Source organism: Merops nubicus, unplaced genomic scaffold (genome assembly GCF_000691845.1).
Source record: "Merops nubicus isolate BGI_N331 unplaced genomic scaffold, ASM69184v1 scaffold9686, whole genome shotgun sequence".
NCBI classification, from domain to species: Eukaryota; Metazoa; Chordata; class Aves; order Coraciiformes; family Meropidae; genus Merops; species Merops nubicus.
Window position 1 is genome coordinate 15,884 of NW_008613079.1, and position 23,609 is coordinate 39,492.

Consider the following 23,609-nt stretch of genomic DNA (forward strand, 5'->3'; position numbering starts at 1 on the left):
ATTATCATCAGAATAAATCCCCCAAACAAAAGATAGCAATTGTAACCACATAATTTGTTGGGCTCCCTTTCCTCCCCCCTACCACCACCACCACAGACAAACTTCTAAAGCTTTAAATCCTTTTTTTTTTTTTTTTCTGTCCTCATTTGGATGAATTTTCCTCAGTGAAACCAATGATTCTTTTTGCCTGAGAAAGAAGAGGATTAAAATTAAGCGATAGGTTCAAGATGCAGTCTTGCACTAAAAGGATGTCTGTTCTTTTTCCCCTTTGCATCTGCCCATGCAGCCACTTGTATTTTAAGTGTTCCTTCCCACCCCCAGATTCATCTGGTCATGACACTGCTCAGGGATGACTAAAGCAGCACACAGGAGCTTCATGTGACCATGTTGTCACTTGGGATCAATTTTTTTCCCTCTTGGTTCCTCTCAAACATTCCCAGGGGCCATAGTGCACAAGCCTATTGCTCCCTCTAGAGCCCTTCAGTGCTATTCTGGGGGACCACTTCAATAATCTTTCATCATACTAGACGTGAGCTCACTGCTCATTTTCCTTTCAGCCTCTGTCAGGTGGCATGCAGACTGAATGTCCTGTATTGCAGTGTGGAGCATGGGCACAACACCTTCAGATGCTGGGGTGTTGAAGGGTGATCATCACCTTTTGCTGATTCAGGAGCAGTGTTGCTGAGCAGGCTCTGTCAGACAATATTATGCTTTGTGCATCCTCTTAGTTCTTGCAGATTTGAACAGCATCAGGGTATCTCCTGAGCAATCCTATAAAGTCATGAGCTGGGGACAACTGTTTTAATCCATCTGACCTCAGCTGTCAAATTAACAGTGACTCTTGAGGGCACTTTTGATAAAACAGTCTCTAGTAAACCCTCCAACAGAGTCTTTGGGTGTCATTTGAAAAGTCAAGATGGTATTTTGGCCAGAAATGGTACTGTTTCCATTATATTTTATAGAAGGGTTCTGACCTTAATGCTCTTGCAAAAATAAACATTACCAAGCAATTTTTCCTATCCTAGTTGAGAGGGAAGGCTTGATGGAAGCAGTGAGTCCTGTGCTCTGCCCTTACACGTATGAGGGTGTGCTTGATGTCTGTGGGACGGCTTTCCAAAGGCAGAGCCCTGTCCCACATCTGGAGAATTTAATCCTTGTGCTGATGAGGTGCTGTGTGCCTAATACTAGGAACTGCCAGGAGGGAGCAACAGTCTCTGAAGTGTCTCCTGCATCCCAGTGAGGCACAGCTTGACACTGACATCACCCGTCAGCCCTTCCGCCACTCAGCAGGCTCCCGTTATGACACAGTAGCAATTGGCTTCCGCATACCGGGGCATGCACCACAGACCCAGGCTGCTTTCTGTATGGTCTTCTGTAGATTTATGGGACTGTTTAACCCAGAGGGTCTCAGATTTTGAGATTTAGCTAAGGGAGGGCTATATGCCAGCTTGCTTTGACTGCTAGGATGTCATCAAGTTGTCATCATGACTCTGGGAGGAACCCAAACCAGGCCAGTGTTTCAGAATGCCTTTGTGGGGTGCTTGATCCTTTTTTACAGTCACTAGAGAGGTCAGTCCATCACTTAGGCTGGCTGACTCAGTTTTGGTGGCACCTACCATCAGTTCTGAGTTGAGCAGAGACACTAAGTGCTCAGTATAGGTCTTTTGACAATAGTTAGGAGGTCCACTTACTTGGGCATCAAAAATCAGGGCATCTAATATGTGCTCCAGAGCTAGGGAGTCTGAATACAGCCTCCACTGACTAATCTGGTATTGCTTCCACCACTTTAGTCTGCTGCATGTTCCTTGTGTGTGTGTGTATGTGTATTATGCAAGTGTATGTTGAAAATAAAAAAAAAAAAATAAATTATCATGACTGTATTATAATACATAAAAGAAAGGAGGAGATGTTTATAGTCCTGTTGTTATCCCAGAACAGGTATATCCATAAACCACAATTTTCACTAATGCCTCCAATCTAAATCTACCTTCATTAACCAGACTCATAAATGATGAATAAGAAGCTATGAATAAAAGTGATAAAACCACTTAATAAAGCTAAATTTAAAAGAAACAGAATAAACAGAAGAAAAACACAGCCAGAATTATTGTTAAGCAGCAATGAATGACATGTAGGTTTATGGTTATATAGTCCTGTGGTTAACCAGTATGTGGTTAAAGAATAGTCTTCTGTCAACAAGAAGTAAGCTAAGTATCTTCCTGCTTTTGCCAGCTTGTGTCACAACCTTATACAGCCTCTGAGATCTAGTCTGTTCTGTAGAAAACCTTTAAAGTAATCTCACCTCCCTTTTCATCTTTATTTTGGTCTTGTAAACTGGTAATCTGACCACATTTTATACTGCAGTTCACTACTGTTATCATTTTTTTTCCTGCATTTCTTTTCTATCTGGAAAATCCAGAAGAGCCTTATAAAGATATTAATTGACTACAGATTCCAGCAGAACAGCAGGATCATTTTACCTAATGCATCAGCAGTTGGGGAAAAAAAAAAAAAAGGAAACAAACAGGAAACAAGATGGAAATACTGCAGATTAGTAAAGAGAATAAAGTATATTTTCAAAGACTTTCAGTCTTAGTGATCAAGTTGTATATAATGATATAGGGAAACTATTTTGGAAAGAGGGAAGATCTACAGGTGCCTCTCTGATGTTTGTTAAGTCTAATTCTGTGGGTGATAATGTATTTTGGGAGGACATTTACTAAACTTTATTACCAATGCCTCATAGAAAGATCTGTTGTGCTCGTGGAGAAAGATGAACAAAGCTGTAAAGCTTTTCTCATGTCATTTGGTATTTAAAGAACGTCAAGAACACAGCCTTCCTTAGTCTGGGTAGATGTAGCATCCAAGAGTTGAGGGCCAAAGGCAGGGACCTGAAATGACTTCTGCTTCTGTTGCAATCCTTTCTGTGTCAGGGACTGCTTTCTAGAGAGAATGTGGATGTGGGAAGACACTGCCCTGGGATTTGCAAGGCTTGTGTTTCAGCCCCTGTTTTCTAAGGGCTGTGTTTTCAGGATTGTAGCTGGATTTAGTTGCAAATGCCAAAGTGTTTAGCATCTCTGGCCACAGGCTTCCTGTGAGATTGTGGCCAAGACACTTTATCTCCCCGCAGTTCCTCATCTGTAGACTGGTGAGAATACCTCCCTAATTTACAGGGACGTGATGAGGATAGTTTCCAGTAACAGCTCTGTGTGTGTGCGCACCGTGATGTTGATGCAGGCCATTAGCACCAAAGTAGGAACTGCATTAAGAAAAGTATTGAACTGCAAGTGAATGTGCATAGGGAGGGGGGAAATATTGCTGCTAGAGGCAGGCATTTATATTTACATTTATATTTAAATTTATATTTATTTATATAGATAACTGAAACAAACAATAAAAATGGGAAGTCTTAGAAGGGAAGAAACTCGGCACTCAGGAGGGCTGGAGCCAAGTGGTAAAATGAAGCAGGCAGATCTGTGTGGGAAAGCTCCCACAGCATGTGCCCAAAGGAGGAGAACTTCCAATTTTCTTACAACAGTTCCTGTTTATCTAACTTGGGGTGATGTCCCTTGATGTCTCTTACTGATAACCAAGATTCCTGTCAGTATCTTCGTCCTTCGTGATGCTGAGATAACTATGCTAAACCTGCTGACAGGCAATGTTTTTATTGTTGTCCGGGCCAAACCCATAATGAATGCATATATGAGGTCTTATCAAAGATGTTACTTTTGTTATTTAAAAAATGCCTGAAGTAAATGCTGACATTGGCCTAAAGCAAATCCAGGGGTAGCAGGATCTGAAGGCATTGCAGTTGCAAGGGGATGCGAAACTCTCCCCAGCAGCCGTCAAAACCGAGTACTTTTCCCAGCTTAGAGCTGTGGCATGCACATAATTTTGAAAAGACCTTCACAGTTTTCTTACTGAATAATAGGGACACTAGGCGTAATACTCTACTATGTCTTCATAAAATGTTTTAATTCTCTGTGGACAAGCTGTAGAGATTTTGTTTTCCATTCCCTTGTTTCTTGGCATTGCAGTAGCAGAGTATTTTTAAAGGGTTCTGGTTTGCAATATGGAATTGATCTAATGGTAGCTTCAACCACAAAGCATGGGATTTTACAACCTTCCTAGGGGATCTGAGCACCCAGTTCTCCTTAATTTTAACAAGTGCTATTGATGAGTTTCTCATGCCAATTTTGAAAGAGTCAGACACAATTTCTAAGCCTCTGTGAACTAACCCCCTTTAGAAAATACAGATACCACACCAGCAGTCATGTAGATAAGATAAACTCTAACTGTTAGAGGTAACCTCCTTTTGTTTTTATGAAGTGTAGGTCATTTAAATATAAATTAATTTTTTTTCCAAAGGCTTTGAGCGGTTGCCACAAAGGGAATGTATCCAGCACCAGGCAGCTGTGCGGTTACGCAGCCTGCTCTCTGGGCACATATCTTTCTTGAGAATTGCACTGCTGAAGTATATTAGTGCCTCTTGGTGTCTTCGAGTGCTATCTGAAATGAGGAGTACACCTTTTCTCAACATGTGTGCTCAGTAACATTTTTTTCCTGTTGCAGGGAAGAGCTTCACACTGACTATCACAGTCTTCACAAATCCGCCGCAAGTAGCCACATACCACAGAGCCATCAAGATAACGGTGGATGGACCTCGGGAACCCAGAAGTAAGTGAGCTAAGGACAGCATCTGCAGAAGGCCAGGTTGATGGTTTAGCATTGGGGTCAATCACCTCATTAAATGCAGCAATATCCACAATATATCCAGTGCGTGTGGAGCAGTGGGTATGTTTTAAACCAAAGGTGTCCTATGAATGGTTGTGTAATTATGCCTTCCTGAGGCCTCATTTTTCATGGGTGTCCAGCTGAGCTAGCATATGACTTGCACTGCATTTCTAAAGTATCTACCCAGGGATGACTTGGATCATACCCAAAAGATGACAGAAGGGATGCTGGTAAAAGGTGGACAGCGTATACCTTACGCATCATTTCTTGCTAGTCTTGCCTTTCAGATGTTAAGAGGATTTTAAAGCATTGGAAACCAATATGACATTGATCTAACTTTTCAAGCTCAGCTACCCTGCAAAAAGAAATAAATGCCTGAGAGAAGACACCTGGTTGCTGCCTTGCACAGTTTGCTGTACCTCGTGCTGTTGTATAGCTTAGGAGCACACATTTTCATGGGCAGTCAATCTGTCCTCTTTTTTTTACTTTCCTTTTTTAAGGATTAAGTACAGGAGGGAGATGATTGGTTTGATATCTCCAGGGGAACACCCACACCATTCACAGAGGCTTTTGGTTTTTTCAGGTGGTGGTGAGGGCAGGCTGTTCTCTCTGGAGGTGAAGTGAGGGTGGAGCAGATCTGTAGGTATAGATGCTTCTGCAGCACATACGGTGCCTGTTACCACAGGCAATCATTAACCTCAGTCACTAGCCCAAATGGGGCATTTTCATACTTTTATCAAAATGCCCTGATGTAAATTGAGGTTTGTGGTTAGTTTCTTGCACTCCTGCATTCTTGGCAGAAGTTCTGGCTGTTGCTTCAGTGAAATCATCCTGGGAGAAGAGAACAGGAGGATTCAAACACCCACTAGAGAATGAGACTTGCAGCTCAGTGTTGCTTAACTGGGTGGAGGAAGAAAAGAAAGGTTTGAAAATTCAACTTAGATTAGAAAACTCATGTCTTGCTTGTGCATTTTCTTCTCAAGCCTTCATTTGTCTGAGTTACATCATGATGCTGCATGCATTTGGTGCAAAAATCTGACCTATATTTTTTTGGATTTGAGGCCAGACTTTAAAGCAAATAATATAAAGTTGGTATAAGGCTTCTTATTTAGTTAGTATTGATTTTTTTTGGAAAATTCTAGTTGAATTTTGCCTGAAAAATATTCCCAGTGAACCAGACAGCTGTGCACATAAAAAAGATATTTGTATATGCAAGTTCCAGATTTGCATATGCAATTACCTGGGCATGTTCATAGTTTGCAGACAACAAATAAGCTTCAGGTTTTTTTTAATATGAGTCTGCTACAACATTAAGAAACAGAATCATCCTTCAGGCATACCTTTTGTTCTAAATCAATTCTTCACTTGGTGGAATAGTTAATATTTAATAAGATTCTATATTTTAAAAAGGAAGTAGAGATATAATGCATACTGAAGCAACATATGTATCTTCCCCACTCAAATGTATGCAAAAGTTTCCGTGTAAATAATTTCAGTTTGTCATAGGCAAATCAGCTGCATAGTGGAGGAAGCTTTACGCATGTCAGGAGGAGAGGTCAGACTCACCCCTCAACAGGCATGCACAGCTCCTTTATCACTGTCATTCATGACACAGTGTAGAAGGGATTATGGTCCTTTCATTTGGAAGTGGGCTGCAAAGTCCTTCGATTTGATTTCTCACCACGGGTTTCTGAATCACAAGTGTCTGTTGCCATCAGCCCGGGGTCTCTTCTTCTCTTTACACGTTTGACTCTGATACAGCTTGGCCTGAGACACGCCGCAGGCTGTGAAGGGAAAAAGAAGTGATGCCCTATTCATTCTCCATTCTGACAGCGTTCTGGCGAGTTTGGTCTGGACATTTATTTTTCTATGCTTTTGCTCAGCAGATGTATCCTATTTTGCATTGGTTCAATGAGGTCATGTGTAGCCTGTACAAAAATATTGCAGGACTGTTACCTGCACAAAGTCTTATACAAGATTTCCAGTTAGACATATCAAAACGTGCATGTTGTATACTGAAGGAATTTTAAATTATATTGACCTTCTTTACTGAGACTAGAATAAAACCAAAACTTGCTAAATTAGAATGTTTCTAGTTTCAGTAATTGATATTTGTGAACTTTTGTGCTTACAAACCCATGACTCACTCGTTCACTTGAGCTAAAGGAATTACAGAAATACTGAGATGTATTTTCTAAGATGTCTTAACTCAGAAGAAATCTATGGGAGACTGTAATGGGAACAAAATTAGATACGGCTGTCTTACAGAAACCTAGAAAAAACTTGCTGAAGTCAAAAACCAACTCCAGCAACAGTTTTCAATTCATTTATGTTATGTTTATAATGATTCTCAGACAGTCTGAATTCTAGTGAGTGCCTGCATTCTCTGTGAAAAATGCTGGAAGGTAAGGGGCCATCTCTGAGGGTAGAGGCCATCTGAGACAAGAGTCAGAACTTCACACCAGGATAAATTTTTAGACCGCTTTAGGACAATTTTTAGTCAGCTTTACAGGACATAAAAATACTTTTATTTATAAACCTTTAAGATTAACTCAAATAACGGAAACATTTTCTTTTGCCTTCAGAGAATGTCAGATCAAGAGCAGAATTCTGAGGCAGAATTAGATGGATTCCCAAAGAGAGGGCCTGCAAACTTTGTGTTCTTGCCCATCCCATGTACATTGGGTCGCAGTTACTGTGATAGCCAGGTCTTTGCCTACCAGCGTATTTGCCTGTGTGACTACTGGATTTGCATTTACTGTTGTGAAAAATACTCCTGTGCAAGACTTATACCATTGTCCTTTTTTTGCTGTTGAATTCCTGGCTGTGCCTATCCAGATGATACTTCTCATCAAAGTGGCTTGTAGATGAGAGCCAAAGTACTTAAGAATCTGGCTCTTCCTCCACTGCTTTCATTATGTATTTTTAAAATCTCTTTTGAACTTAGCATTTTATTCTCAGGCTCTGAATAAATGCTTATTTTCAAAATTTTTTTTTTTTTTTTGGTAAAAAAAAATAATACTGCACTGTCAGGGAGAAGGGCAAAATGACCTAACCCATCATTTTCTTCTCCAACTTCTGTGATACTATGATTCATAAAGCAATTTGTGTTTTTATGAGCTAAGTCTGTGGGGAAAATCATTAGCAGTAACCAGATCAAGAGTAGGGCTCCTGATGAAAATACTTTTGGTTAGGAAACTTGGTAGAAATAGTATGACTCTTAAATTAAATATTTCCCTTAGGCCATTTGACCTACTGTGTACATCTGCTGAAAAATTATCTTTTTCTTCTTTTGACTGCTTCTTTCTGTTTTTCTCATTGAATTGTTTTAATCTACATAGTTCTGAAAAATTCACTAATGTACCAAGTGCCTGAAAATGATGCAAAATGAAAAGGCTGCATGGATTCAGCCCCAGTGGTCCTGAGATGTCCACGGTTAAACTGGGCATTAAATGTGGTTATCCTGTATTGGATATGTGCTTTTCCCAAATACTTTATTGGCAACTTTATACCAAGGACCAGGATACTGAGGAGTAGAGAGAGAATAATAATATTGTTGAGCAGGATTTGAGAAGGAGATTAAAAAGCCATTGGCCCAAGAAGTACCTTTGTAGGAATGGAAATTTCTTTTTGTCTCCTGACCAAGCTGGGGGGACGAGGACAGTTACACCTTTTGTCAACCACAGTTAAGGACACGCTCAGACCGTGGTCTGAATTGATCCTGTCTCACTTGTTAGGTTTGAAGAAAGACTGTGGCCTGTAGCTGTTCTAAAGGAAATCTTCAAACACTCCCTTGCCCAGACAGAGGTCATTTTTAGGGAATCCCGCGGTACTGGTGGTGTTCAGTGCATCTGATCTGCTTATCCTTTCCCCTGCCCCATCCAGCCTTTGCCTACAGTCTTAGATGCACAGAGCAGCTACTGGGAGGAGAGTCACATCCCTCATCCTATGGCAGAAACAAGGAAGACTATGCACATCAGACTGGGGAAGGATGATTCCACTGAGGGTTTCACATCACTTCCATGTTCAGCCTTTCACACAAGGGAAAACCAAACCCTTCTTCAAAAAACCTTTACATCTCAGTGCGATGAAATAATACTCAATGCCTTCATTTCTTGCTTGCCTTCTCCTGTAAGTGCCTCCATCTGTTGGAAACCGAGATTAACATGTACCAATGAACAGTATAGAAACCCTGAAAAAATGAATCATGAATCACCGTGTCATTGGAATAGACCCACCATATAAACTTCAGTGATGGCTTTTCACATACTTCTGTTCACCTGGAGACTTACAGTGCCTAAAATTAGCAGCAAATGTGTAGAGTAAGAAGGTGGTGTTTACAAGTTGATTGTATAACAGAAATGCAGCAGGGACTCCTTCTTCCTTTGCTAGCACTAGCTGCATGCTCCACAGCACAGCAACCTCTTAGTATCACAACTAAGCTTTGCTAATCACTTTTTAAAAAATCTTGGCTAAGGTACTTGCCCCCAAGAGCTTCCAATCTAAATAAACTGTGTACAGACAAAAGAAAGGGATGGGCTGCAAGAAAAGCTGACTGTTGCACACAGCTGGGTCTGTGCCTGTGTGTTTGTGTCCCTACGTCCTATTGTCTGGGTGACACTGATGTGGGTGGACTAGTGCTTAAATTATGAGTGCACTCTGGGGACATTTGTAGTTGGCTTGTGCAATGGTTATGTGCAAGCGTGCAGCAGCTGAGGGAAGTTACAAAACATGGCTAGGTCAAAGTCACACAATGTGACTTGATGCATTGCTGCCCCTAAACGGGTTTAGGCTAGGTTGAGTATCACTGTTGGTTTCCTTTCTCAGTGTGTTTCTCTTTGAAGGGCAGACAAAGAAGAGCAGTTATATCTGTTTAGATAAAATAATGTGGTGTATTATTGCAGGGGCATGCTTGCAGACTGAAGGAGCTGTTTCTGAGCAGGCAGGACAGTCCTAGCAGCCCCCCAGCAGCCAGACCAGCTCTGCGGTCCCCTAGAGCAGCAAGGGAACAACAGCCTAAAATGTTCATCCTGCGGTTGGGCACGTCTCCCCGTGCTGTGAAAGCTGTGCATGCCACCAGCCCATTTTTCATAATGAAAGTACACAAAGAGCAAAAGAGCAGTTGGTCCCTTTGTGATTTGTGTTTTCTGAAGAAAAGTGAGGAGTGAGGGGGGAATCGGGCTGTTTCCCTTCTGCATACACTTTCACACAGCCAGCCTGAATTACTCCAGTGATATATACTGGGCCTTCTGGCTCTGCCCAGAACCACACAGCTAGCACAGCAGCACCACACAGCACAGGATTACCTGACACTGGATGTTAAAAGTTTGGCTGCAGAATGGGACCAGAGGTCATGTGTTTGGATGCAGCCAGCTCTGCAGAGCATCCACAGGCAGCTCCACAGCTTTTGGATCCCCTGTGTCTCAGAAAGACCTCTCTGTGCCCCACCTCCCAGCTGCTTGGCAAGCCCCTTCTCCTTCACGAAGGGATGGTGGAGCAGCCCTCTCAGGGCAGGGGCAGCTCTGGGCCAGGATTGGCCTCCTTACAGTGGCTAGTGGGGCTTGCACAGCACCAGCCTGTTGTTTGAGGTCTCTGAGTCCCTTCACCCCACCACCACGGGGGGCTTTCCCTGGCAGTAGGAAACTGAAGCAAAGTCCACACTCTCTAAGCAGTTGGTTTCAAATAGGAAATCATACAGACCAGTAGGCACACTGCCCACAAGCTGAAAAGGCTGATAAAAGCAAAGACCAGTAACTGCTGTAACTACCCCTGCGCAAAGATCCTTCAGCACAGAGAAGATCCAGGCAAGACCTGCGTCACATGGACTTTACCTGTCTAGCAGCTACCCACAGCTCCTAAAAACAGTGCTGGTTGTTCTGCATCAGATGTGCAAAGGATTATGAAAAGTATATGAATGCTCAGCACTCCCTGGCCCAACAGTAATAAGGGTGATCTTTTTTTGTCTTACTCAATAGGTAGGTACTCAATAGGTTTTTAATACCAGCATCCTTGAGTTTTTGTGGTGCAGATGCTTCTTTTCTATATGGAAAAGGTGGAAGAGGATTATTTTCCTTGGCATTTATCAGTCTCACCACCGAGTCAGTTAGGAGAGTTTATGTTGGGTGATGTGAGGCAGGGAATGTGTCATTTTAGTTACATAAAATTGTCAAATATGTGCAGTACAAAATCTTGTGTCAAGACTGCTTTTCTGGGAGCGTGGTAGCTCATACACATATTTGTTTGCCTAGTTATTTGGCTATTTTTTAAAAGATACACAGAAGTGTTGGCAGGACAAGCTTCTTCCTCACATAAAGCAGGTAAACAGGAAACCAGAGTTGCTGCAATGTAGGCTGGGAATGGCAGTAAGACTGGCTCAGTCCTATAGAAATCATTTCAACTCCTTTTTTGAGTAATCCCACTTAATCCCACACATTTCTTTCCTCCCTCCCAACTCCCACCACCTCCCTTGAATTAGCGTGGTTTTAAATTGAGAACAGATAGGTAGCTATTTTCAACTTCATTCACTTTTTTGTTGGGTTTGGGTTGGGTGTTTTTTTTTTTTTTTTGCACTTCTTTATTTTATTGCCTAGTGGTTAAATGACTACAAATGGTGGTGAATATTTTTAAATGTTTACCTACATTTGCATGGTGGGATTTCAAAGGATCATACAGACTAGGTCTAGCTCTGCTGAAATAAGTGGGCAAGTACTCTGTAACTGGGACAAAAGCAGAATTAGATGAATTTGTGTTACTTCTGAAAATGCTTCCTAAGGAGTCGGGAGGTCTGGGTTTCTCCTGTCAACTGCACTTATCTACAAAGAGTTTGTAGCTTTTAAGATTGGTGAACAAGTGTTTTAGGGGCAGAGGATTTTCCACAGAAATATGAAAAAAAGCTTGCTTAGATGCCACTCGTATTTTGTGTGTTAGTGAGTGTAAAGAAAAGCATTAATATGCAACACCCTGGCAAGCAGGTTGGCCACAGGGGATGTGACTGTGCACTGGTTCCCACTGAAGACCCTAGCTCACTGTCGTGCCAAGTATCTTTCCAGTGCGGTTAGCTGGTGGTGCTCTGAATCCAAGATTTTTGAGTCTGGCTCTTCATCCATCATGTTTCTTCAGCAAGGAAAGACTTTTGAATGGCAGTTATTAAACATGAGTGAAAGAAAGGTTTGAAGCAGCTTCTGGGGATTGCGTGAGCAGGGGAAGGATGGACTTGTAGTTAAAACCCCACAGTGGGGCTGCCTGCTGTGGTTTTAAGGGTGTTCTATAAATCTGCTCTTCCAAGAAGGAGGTTATCTGGCAAAGCTGGACCACTGGAGCATAAGTCTTCAATACAGCTGTCCCACCAGAACTGGCCACTAAATGCCTACCCGCACTCCTGTCAGATGAGTTTCCTTCAGGGATGTGCTGAAAGGCAGGAGAACCCAACTGCATGCAACCTCTGCAGCTCACTTCCTTCACCTTGCCCTCCACAGAAGGTGGGAGGGAGGGTCTTCTCTTCCTCAGGCTTCTAAGGGAGCTGGAAGAAGGAAGAGGGAAACTTTCACCCTGCATGGAACAGTCAGGCTCTCCCATTCACCAAACAAACTTTTGGAAGTGCAGGACCTTTTCTGAAGCCTCTGGTTTGAGAAGTTGCCTTACTTAAGGGTTTACTGAAACAACACACATCTAAGAGAAAGCCTGCATGAAGCTGTGTGCCACTTTCAATGAACAGACCTCTTCTTTTCTTGGAATATAACTGGAAGGGGTGAAAATCCACCTGTGTTGCAGTCCCTCCCAGGTTCTCCTGCCCTTGATTATCAGAAGATGCAGCAGTTTCCTCCTTGCAGGCTCATACGAAAACACTTCAGGCTTTCGCTTCAACCTTTGTCACCCACTGCGAAGAATGCAAAAAAGACTTTTGCTCTGCGTCTCCATTTGTGCCCTTGCTTTTTGCTTGTCTGCTGCAAATGGGAATTGTAATGAGTAAATGCATTTTCTGTTAGTGTTAAAGATAAAACTTAGACCATCCTTATATCAGTGCTGCACTCATCTGTGCAAAGCCTGAGTGAGAGCAATGCTTGGGAGAGGCTACTTCGAGTCTGCTTATCAATCATAAGAGAAGGAGTTGTCCCTTGCCTGAGGACGCAATGTGCTTCTTAGTTACTGAAACACATCCCAAAGAGAGGGAAGGATGGAAACATCCCCCTTGCCTTCTTTGATCATGCTACAGGTAAGGAACAGCCTGTAAAAGTGGGAGGAGCCATGAAAAAGAATTTAACCAGCCATAAATGAAAAGTTGATGATTTTTTTTTTTTTTTTTTTTTGTTTTTGTTTTTTTTTTTTTTTTTTTTTTTTTTTTTTTTTTTTTTTTTGTAATAGCAGCTGACCTTTATTCTCCCTTTGCAGAACGTTGTAGTTTGACTCCATTAAGCACAGGCTATTTTCCCAAGGCTGACCAGTCCAGAAAAGCCAGGCTGTGTCATAACCTTAGCATGTAAAGCTGCAGAAAAATTTAGGCAGCAGTGTTGATTTAATTATTAAGGATTCTGTTTGTCTGAGTCTGTCTGCCTCTCCTACCTACACCCTGCATTATGGGCTGTTCTTCATTACCTGCTCTACCTATCTTTGCAATCTAGCCGCAAACAGTTTTGGTTGACCACACCACTTCCCTCTTGAAAGTTAATACTGTTTGACTCATTCTGTACTGCTAACACCAAGCCAAAGAAAACAAGCCAAAGAATAACCTGCTTGTATGCAGTTTGGAAACTTCTCAGAGGCCCTGCTTTCAAAATGGTATACAGTAGCTTACTATATCTCTCTGCAGCTGCAGAGAAAATGAGGAAAGCAAAAAATGGTTCAAGAACCTAAAATAAAGACTAAGCAGAACTACATGAAATTTATGAGCTTTCAGTGAACTGCAGTGCTGTGTAGGCACAATGGAGCACTAGTACAGAGGAGAGACTGCTTAGTAACCTGCAAATTAAAATATCCAAATTTGTCTCTTTGGAAAAACAGGTATTTTCAACTATTGTGTGGACGCACCAGTCATCAAGCTTGGTAAAAGTGAAGGTCTTTAGTTCAAGGGTAGCATGTAGCCTGGTGATATATTTTCTTTGGACAGGAGCAAAGTTTTTTACAAGTCATCAAAGTCTGAATGGTCAGCATCCATAGGTAGTAAATTTACTTTTGTGCTGCCAAATGTCCCTGGTTTACGTAAACAGTGAGCTGCAGGACTTGACCTTTAAGCTACAGGTCCCTTGTTCAACTCTGTCTGAGGCTGAATAAAGGAGACCTTTTACTGTATAGAGATACTTCAGTGGACTGCTGAAATGGGTTTCTGTTTAACTTATTTCTCTGACCTCTGATATCATGAGGTTTGTTCAACTCACTTTCCCATTCATTTGTCCTCTCGGAGGCACTGCAGAAGTGGCAGATGCTATCATCCCTTGCTTTTCCCACTCAGACTGAGGGAGAGCATCCAGAGTCACCCCACCTAAGCTTACACATTAGGAGCCTGGTCCCCTGTATTCATCAGAGAGATAACCTTCTCCCAAGGGCTGCTCAAAGAGCAACTCAATCCCTGCTGCCTGAGTTCCTGCAGCCTTTCTTTGGATAGTTGTGTCTTTTTGTGCCTATATTTTTCTTGGTTGCTTGCTGAGCTGTTGGTTGGCTGCTTATGTCTCATTCTGCACCTACTCTTTCATACATACCTTCAACTGTGATGTCTCAGCCCATGGCTGGAGGGAATTCTTATGGCAGTTTGTACGTGTGGGAAGATGCAAACTATAAAGAAACAAAAGAGGCTTTTGGCAATGTGATGCTTAAGTTGGGAGTCATTCAAACTTTGTCAAGGAGTCAGTATTTTTAAAGTATATACATTGACATGGGGGAAAGGGAAAAGAAATCACAGGGTATAATTTTGCAGACTAATTTAACTTTCATTAACAAATTCTGCCCTCCAAACTCTTAACACTCAAAAATCCCTTACTTCTCTTTCACTGCAATGACCTAATTCCTGGGGTGAGCCCACAGAATAATTGCACTTCCACAACAGAAACAGAGGACACACACATGTCAGATTTATCAGAAGTTTTGGTGGATCCATAGCAGGCAGAAAACTGTGTTTTCAGTGAAAATACATTTCTACATTGCTATTTGTTAGTAGAGCACAGGCTTCACCAGCAGAGCTTGGGGGAGAGGAAGCATATTTCCTGCCTTGCAAAAATTGTCAGGGTTGCTTTTTCTGGCTGTGGTACCTCAGGGTAGATGTGAGGCATTTCATATGTTCATTAGGAGGCAGGGAGGGAGCTGGAGCAGCCTGCAGTCTGGCAGTCAGTGGGCTAGTGAGAGCAAGGGAGACAGGCAGCCTCCCCTGGTCTCTTTTCCTGGGGATGTTCACCACTGGGGCTCTTCCAGTGCAGCTAGAGAGTGAATCAGTTAAAAAAAAAAAAAAAAGGCTTTCAGTCTGCAATTAGAGCACACACCTGGAAAACAGGAAATCGAAGTTTGTTTTCTGGAGTAGTCCAGGCAAGAGGAGCTTGATCCTGACTCTGCCACCTGCTCTCATTCATTTCAGGGCAAGACTCACTCTCATTGCAAATTTTGCTCTACCTATAGCATCTGGCTTTGTGTTTTGGTTTTTGTTTGTTTGTTTGTTTAAGAAAAGTACTGATTTAAAAAAGAAGAGCTAAGAAAAGAAATATTGCAAAAAACTTAACTATTGTTAAAACATGTAGTGAAAAAATACATCATCTGCTCAGGGCACATGTCATTACAGTAGGGTGACTAACCCTCCAACAAGAGGTGCAAGAAGCTACCTGGGGCCTCCCCCAGGCAAAGTAGGCAGCTATCAGAGAGCAGGGAACCTGCTGTGTAAGTCTTTGTTTACCTTGTTGGTATCACTGGACACTTGTTCAACGCACAGCCAAATTGGATCATCGGGTGGGAAAATGAAATACTCAGCAAAGGATTGCACCTGAAACATCTGGCCTGTCTGCAGTTACTCAGAGTAACAGGCACATTTTTCCACAGAGACACAGAAAGACTGAGGTTTGGCAGGGAGCTGATAGGAGAAGTGCATCACTTCCCGGTGTCAGTCTGTCTGTGCTTGACATTCGCCTTGGCATTCTGCTTCTGAAGGACAACTGGATGTCAGGCTGGTCATCAACTCCCATAATATCCAGCCTCATTCATATGTTTCCTAGATCCTCATGCCTACAGTCAGGTCAGGTCTGATGACCAACACTGTCTCTGCTGCTAATTACAGACACAGCTCAAAAATGTTCATCATAATATGCTGTCTACCACAATGTTCCTTCTGTCTGGAAAGAAGGCTTGCATTGTACAGTTCTTAAGAAAAACAGAAAAAAAAAAAAAGATAATTGCTGATGAGTCTACTCAAAGCTCTGACTATCATCACTATTATTTTTCCTCACCACAGCAATAATATTTTCAACTGAGGAAAGAGAAAACGTCCTATTTTTTTTTTTAGGAACTTTTTGCATTGTATTGTAACAATGGTTGCTGTCTTACGCTAAGCATGTGAGTACAGCTCTGCAGGATCAGGTCAGGTCTGTTTGAAAACACAGCAAGTGTCCTAGAAAAGTTGTACTACTTGCTTTTGCTGTGCTGATAGTAAATGAGGGAAAAAGAGTGTGTGAAGTATTTTATATCTGGTACATAGAAAATGATTGCTGGTTTATGCATTTAGGGTGCTACTTCTATTGCTAGCAAAAAATACGGTTTTTGTGATGATGAGAGGTAATTTTCAAGCATTTGCATTTCCCAGCTTGGTAGTAATACAGAAGCGTTATACTTTAACTTTTTTTTTACAAGAATATATAGGTTTTTTTACACTAAACATAGTGTGATCACTTCATAGAATAGTGTGAATGAGTATATTTTCTTCTTATCCTTCACTATGTAAAAAAGAATTGGATTTATTTTAGCTTCTTGGCACTTTCATCTTTTACTTTTTTTGTTGCAAAACAATGTTTACAAATTAATTAACTTAAATTTATTATACTCTGAAATATGGTTTATTTTCTACCCCATTAGTGCTGGAGCCAAGCTTAATCCGTGAATACAAAGAGCCCTGAAAAGAAGAGGTGCTTGGATCAAGGTCCAGTGCAGTTCCAAAGTAGTCAACATTTGCTAAACCAAAGCATCAGGTCTCATCAGCCACTCCCTACTTTGGCAAAGTCTGGCTAGACACCGGATTTTCCTGTGTATAATCCACTTTTTGAGTGTGAAAAGTTTCTATTTCTACCTAGGAAAAGGGAGGGCAGAGGAGAACGGGGGAGGTATTCTGCTCCCCTCAAGGATAAAGGGCTCCACTTCATTAAATACCCCTTATACTATCTCCATGCAAGCGCAACCTGCTGATATGGGGAAGAAGACTTGTGGATAATATACCTAAAAAACCTGTGGTATTTCTTCTGGAGTCTGCCTCTGGCCAGGATGCTCAACAGCTGTGAGCCAGTAAGTCTCCATCAGACACCTGCCCAAACCTTTTGTGGGCATTAGCACCTCCCGATGCACCAGCTCCAGAGAGTCAGATTTGTGAGTGAAGGAGAGCAAGCAACCAAAGAGTGTACTCATCCTATGACTTGATTAAAAGAGGAAAAAAAAAGTCAATTAATCTATTCCAGCAACGTTTACTTGTAAAATGATCCTGAGTACCCACAGGAATTTTGGTAGCTTCAGCTGGCAGAATGAGTGTAGATGCCCTTCCTTAGCCTCTGTTTTCTGTTCCTTACTTAGCCCCTGTTCTGTCTGTTCTCCCCCTCTATATCTGAAAGGCATCAAGGGACACTCTTAAAAACTAGATTAAAAGGCAGGTAATGGGAGACCTGTTCCATTTTCTGCACCTGGAGGCAGCCTGGAGTGCTGCTCTCATCTCCATGGGGCTGGCCACGGTGGGAAACCCAGACCGAGCAGCCGCTCCCAAGGAGTGCCTGATGTGCACAAAAATGGGGGCTGCCAAGGCACTTTGTTCTTGTCATTTCCGCATCCAGAGCCCCAAACAGATGGCCGCAGTCCAAGCTGAGTGCTCTGCAGTCTCTTGAAGTCTATAAAACCGTGTTTCCCTCCCATTAAGTGGGAAGGCACTTTCATGTTGCGTTGCTGTAAAAGTATCAGAAAGGCTAATGTTTTCTCTGCCCTCCTTGTTTAATATTCTGACCTCACTGAGGCAGTATTTGAAAAGGATAAGGAAAAAAAAAGTCCAAAAGCCCCCAGGCCCTGGGGTTTAGCTAAGCAGGATGGATGTCTTATTTGTTCCAATGTCTCAAACACTGACCCTGCATCCCAAGGGAAGAAAGCGCTGCCCCTTTCTTCACTTCGCTAGTACCTGCAAATTGATGCTTGTCAATAACTACAGAGACATGGGCATGGGGAGGGAATGAGGAGAACAGTGCCGTCTCATCGCAAGTGGGTTCCCTCTGCAAGCTCTGGGCTAAGCTCTTCTTCATTCAACATCTGGATGGTTGATTGACTTCTAGGAAGTTCCATCTGGTCTGCAAAAGCGGCAGATCCTCATGGCCAAACTGCTGGCTCAGCAGACCCACACCAGTTCCCAAGTGCCTTCCTGCTCATCTTTTTCATTTTGCATCCCTTCTGCTGTCCTGGAAAAGAGAAGCCTGGGCTTGTAGTCACCACACTGAGCTGGGAGGCGAGCGTCTGCCACAGGGTCACTGCCTGACTACAGGCAAGTCATCTCGTTTCTATGTCATTCAGTTTTCCAACTATAAAAGAGATAATCATAGTCCTGGGCTTTACAGGGGTGAACTGAGGAGAACTTGCCTGCTCGTTAAGCAAGGTGTTTAGAGGGTAACTTCAAAGTAAAGCTAATAAACACAAAAATACAAGTCACCCTAGCAAAGCTCTGCCTGTGCATTTATAGTGGCTTGAGAAAACCATTTATATTCGTTATATTTTTCTGACACAGTTCCTCACTTTCCTGCTGCAGACCTTCATGCAAAACAGGTTTTGTGTTGCTACCTGCAGCAGTCAGCAAGGGAGAAAAGGTTAAATGGCTCTTCCAACTTGGGATAAGGGTGGAAAGAGTCACTTTTGGAGCTACATCTTTAGGTAATAATTGCCTGGCTTTGATTTTGTGTAGTTCCTACCAAAACTTACAACGTATGAACAAAAACAATGGCAGAGTTCCCCTGAGAAGGAACCTGCTGGCACTGGTCTTTCTTCCCGGAATGGATGGACATGAGTGGAATCTCCACAAGCCCAAGAGAAGAGACAGATCTTGGATGTGCCAATGTACTAGTGGTACCACAGGCTGTGGAGGAGGCCCCGTGCAGGAGGCTTCCAGCTAAGACACACCCTTTAATGCCGAAGAAATCTACATGATGACCTGGGACAGTGCTGGGCTGGGTGTGGAGGTCAAGGAGTTTCACATGGTGGATGCGCAGTGCAGAGACAGGCAGAGATACTCCCATCAGCTCAGAAGGATCTGGCCTGGGAACGGGGTGGCCTGCGGTGACCTTGGTAGGATGCTGTGCCTGGGTTCATTTGCCCTGCTCGCCGCCTTGCTCAGAGCGAGCTCGGGTTTTTCGGCCCTGCCTGGTACTCATGTAGTGCCTGAGTTAGATCCAAAGCAGGAAGGTTAATTCCTGCCTCAATGGCCTCAGCTCAGCCCTCGTCCTTTTGGCTTCAGAGGAACTGCTCACCTCCACACAGGGCTGCTAGCACACACGCTTGTGCTACCAGGGCGCTTGGGTTGGTGCCAGGCAGGCAAAGCTCCAGCTGCCGGGAGGGCAGTGCCAGGGAGGCAGGAGGAGAAGGCAGGGTAGCAGGGGGTCAAAGCTGTCGTTGGTGCACTCACTTAAAAGCAGAAGATGTCTGAGCAGAATTTGAAATTAGGAATACAGTACATCAGGGGAACGGATTTGGAGAGATCTGGCTCTTGGCTTTGCAAGCGCTGCGTTCAGCCTGCCGCAGCTTAAAGTAGTCCAAATGTATGAGGTATTTTATACATCTTGCATGACTCCGCGTGTTTACGTTCAAGTCCAGGGTCAGGATCCCAAGTCTTGAGGCAGCATCCAGCTTTGCACTGCTGACAAAGGAAGCGCTTGCTCTTGACCAACAAGAACATCAGATAAAAATCTTTTTCATCTTTCTCCACTCTTCCTCTCCTTTTTTCTTTTTCTTTTTTTTTTAAGACCTAACGGGTCTCTTTAATCATGAAACTGCTACTATATAATCCCTTTTTACATTTTAATTTCCCCCCCTCCTTGGGATAATTTACAGCACAGTGTGGAATCTGAGACAGTTCAAGCTGTGCCAAAGGGCCTGGCAACAGGAAGAAATGCCGAACCACTGCGATTTGGAACCATAATGCAAGTTATAAAATTTAATTTTAGAAATGCAGCTACTGGGAACAGCTTTGAAATGCACATTTTCCTTTTAGTGCACAAAATGGTCCTGTGTCTTGATTGAGCTGTTAGGGTGGCTTGAAAGAGTGTTCTGTAGAGTAAGGGGCATACAGAGCTCTTCAGAGATCTTTTGCTGCTTATTCACTGATACTCAAAATTGGAAGCTGGATGTTTATGAATGTTTATGTATTAAATACTACAGGGATGCGTAAAATAAGGAACGGTGGATTATTTTCAGGAGTTGTGCCAGTCTGTTTCACTGCTGTAACTGTGAGTTGAAAGAGAACTCAACATAGGAACGGGACTGGCCTCCTCCTTGTGGGGACAATGAACATGAAAAGAAAGCTGCAGATGGCAACACTTCACAACAAAAAAAAAGTGAAAATCAGGAGCAGATAGACAGCAAACTAGGGTGTTGAGCAGAAGACAAGGGTAATGGCACCTTCTTTAAGGGAACAAGTAGAATAAAAGATGTTTGACCTCTGGACTAGAGCTTTGACATGGATCTTGTGCCAGAGACAGCCTGCTTTGGGGCTTTCTGCTGATGTTTTTTTTTCTGTGATCTTTAAGAAGAAAAAGCCCTAGTAGGGGATGGGTAAAGGAAAATTTTGATTCCAGCTGGTTGGGAATGTGGCTGAACCATCCCATTTCAGACATTTCACCAACCACATATGCCAGGGAAGTTTCTATTTCAGCCCCAAATCATGGTGTCAGTAGCCTTCCAGAATAAAATACCCCACTTTTGAAGGATATCTCATAACACTGGAAACCAATGGACACAGAAGTGGTTTGCAAAGTTGTGACAACAGGTTAGCTCTTAAGAGGGTGGAAGAAGGATTTAAAATTTGTGCTTTTGTCATGCCTACCAGAGTTCAAGTGCTCCGGCAGATGAGATGTCCCTGTTGTAGGCTCTGTGTGCTGTCTTTGTGGTTACAGGTTGACACAGAAAGGCTCCCAGTGCAGAGAGCAGCCACAGGCAACAGTTAGAAATGCATTACCTTAGTCCTTGCGTACCATTTGCTGCTGCCAGCTAAAGGCTTCTTTTGAAACCAGTCCTGCCCATGATGAGATATGTCTTTGCCCTTTCAACTGAATCTGGATGTGCCCCAATGCTGTGCTGGTGCTGGGCCTCTCCAGCACCTTCCCTGTTCCCTCCCAGCCCTATGGGGCTGCGGCACCAGTGCTTCATGGGGACAAGGGCTCCATGTGCTCCAAGGGCTGCCCTGGGGAGTGCTGGACTTTTTAACTCCTACATGGCTATGACCAAATCTGCCATGCACTGTCTAATGCTCTAATGTCAGCATCTACTGTTGCATAGTGGGATGTCTGGTGGGACTTCATTTTTCTGAAGCTTCCAGTGTCAGTAAGAGAGACTTCACTACTTCAATTTCAATTCTGCCAGCTTTTGGTGTTTCTTTGCTATGTCTGTCTGTAAATGCATGGCAAAAGGTTGAAAAACTGGGATCTGTTTGGGTTTGTTATGTTATAGCCCCATAGTATTTGTCTAATTATGGTACCTTATGAAATCTGGGATTGAATTTTTGAGGAGTTATTCCAGTGCAGATTTAGCACAGGGACCACTCAGTGTTTTCTCCTTTTACGCATCCCTGAAGACAGTCTTCCTTTTAGAAATGCCTTCTCTCCCAGTGCAAGGTGTTAAGAAGGCACTGCAATTTTCAGTGGCTCTGGTTCTTCAGACTAGGTCACATCTCAGTCTGCGTCACAATGTGGTTACAATGCATGACTCGCTTATGTCTTCTGTTCTTGCAGAGAGATGGTTTCAGTTTAATTTCAGGGGGCTGCTAACTGGTTAGTTACTTTGCCAGTAACTAAAAAAAAAATTAAAAAAAAAAAGTAAAGAAAAAAAATTAAAAAAGAAAATAAGTCAACAAACCTCATTTATCAGTGAGCTTTTCTGATCTTTTTCCCCCCCCTCCCACAATAGGACATCGTCAGAAAATAGATGAGCAGACAAAGCCTGGGAGCTTGTCCTTTTCAGAGCGCCTGAGTGAACTGGAGCAGTTGCGTCGTACAGCCATGAGGGTCAGCCCACACCACCCAGCCCCCACACCCAACCCACGAGCCTCCTTGAACCACACCACTGCTTTTAACCCTCAGCCTCAGAGTCAGATTCAGGGTAAGTACCTGAAATCCTCCCCCTGCTCGCCCACCTTCACCCCCCTAGCCTGCAGAGCATGGGGGCTTGTAGGTGCTGCCCCTCTATCCTTCCATCTCTTCTGGACTCTCCTTGGCCAACTTTAATGAGTGAGGGCCTTTAACAAGTGAAGGGAGTGGCTTCCTATCGTATGTCTGTATTTCTAGTGGCCTGACAGATCTGAAGGAGTTCGTACTGCCTCGTCTTCCTGGTGTCAGTACAGCACACGGTGATTGTTAACCTCACCTATGCTAGAGCTGTAACATCTTGAAAGCTGTTGTTTTCTTGCAAAGAAGCATCATGCCAGGCCTTTTTCTATGTGTAGGTGTATTTCCTGATGGATATTTTTCAATTACATTATGCGCCTGAATGAGAGAGCAGTACTGTCAATGCCTTGCTTTGGCCTTTCCCAGGAAGGCAGCAGCAAAGAAAGCTTTGCAATGTGCTTTGTCCCTTGAAGATGACCTCTTAGTACTAAGACATTAATGTGGGGAGGCAAGTCTGAGTGTATTTCTGTGACTGGTGGTCATCAAATGGGTTCTATTTGAATGAAAACCTGCAAAAGGGTGACTCAGGAGTCTGATTTACTCTGAGGCTCAGGCTCAGATGATGCCACTGAAACCATGTCATCTAACTAGAAATCATATCTGCCACTGCTGGAGCTCAGTCTGTCCCTGTTGAAACCAACTCTGTTCCTCAGATTAGCTGGAACTCGGGAGGCAGTGAATCAGATCACTAAACTGAGCTTATACGTGTTCTGCAAAATCTGTCTCAAAGTGCAGCTTCATAGTGAGATGCACCTAAGGGAGGGTGTTGAGACAATATTAGTTCTAGTGAGCACTGTTCCTCTGTTCTTCTAGCCAGAATGAAATGGTCTTAGCTGAGGTTCTCTGTTGGGGTTTTGGGGAGAAATAGCTACCGAGAATTCGAGTAAGTTCTTTTCTGGCATTTATTTTTAAAACCAGGGTACACAGCGTTGCGTGTAGAAAGGATTCTTGCTTACCTAAGGCAAACACTTGTTACATCTTTTTGTTCCGTGGACTAGGAGGACCTTTAGCTCAGTGAGATCTACTGCAAATCTGCTTTTGACTTTGCTGTGAGCAGAAGCAGGTATTTTTTGAGAAACACAGGAAATAAATCAACACATTGCCACATGCTATACTGTAGAAAGAGGAGGGCAAAAAGACAGCTGGAAGGACCAGGCAGCTGCTTCCCTCCTTGGAGCAATGCCAGGTCAGCTCAGGTGAAGGATCCAGTCCTGCATATCTCCCAGACCCCCTCACTTAGTTTTCTGATTGGAGAGCAAACCACGTTGGGTTTCTCCTGTGCACAACTCCGTTCCTTTAAAA

The 23,609-nt window shown here is 43.1% G+C and overlaps 1 protein-coding gene across 1 annotated transcript in view; it reads left to right on the plus strand.

Annotated features, from left to right (window-relative positions):
* Positions 1-22,242, plus strand: part of LOC103774375 (runt-related transcription factor 1) — a gene marked incomplete at both ends in the record, with an annotated part of 34,973 nt that extends 12,731 nt beyond the window's left edge. Inside the window, 2 exons of the mRNA XM_008941775.1 lie at positions 4,573-4,677; positions 22,051-22,242. Of these exons, the coding sequence (XP_008940023.1) occupies positions 4,573-4,677; positions 22,051-22,242 (297 nt within the window). The remainder of the gene's footprint in view (positions 1-4,572; positions 4,678-22,050) is intronic.
* Between the last annotated feature and the right edge of the window lie 1,367 nt (positions 22,243-23,609).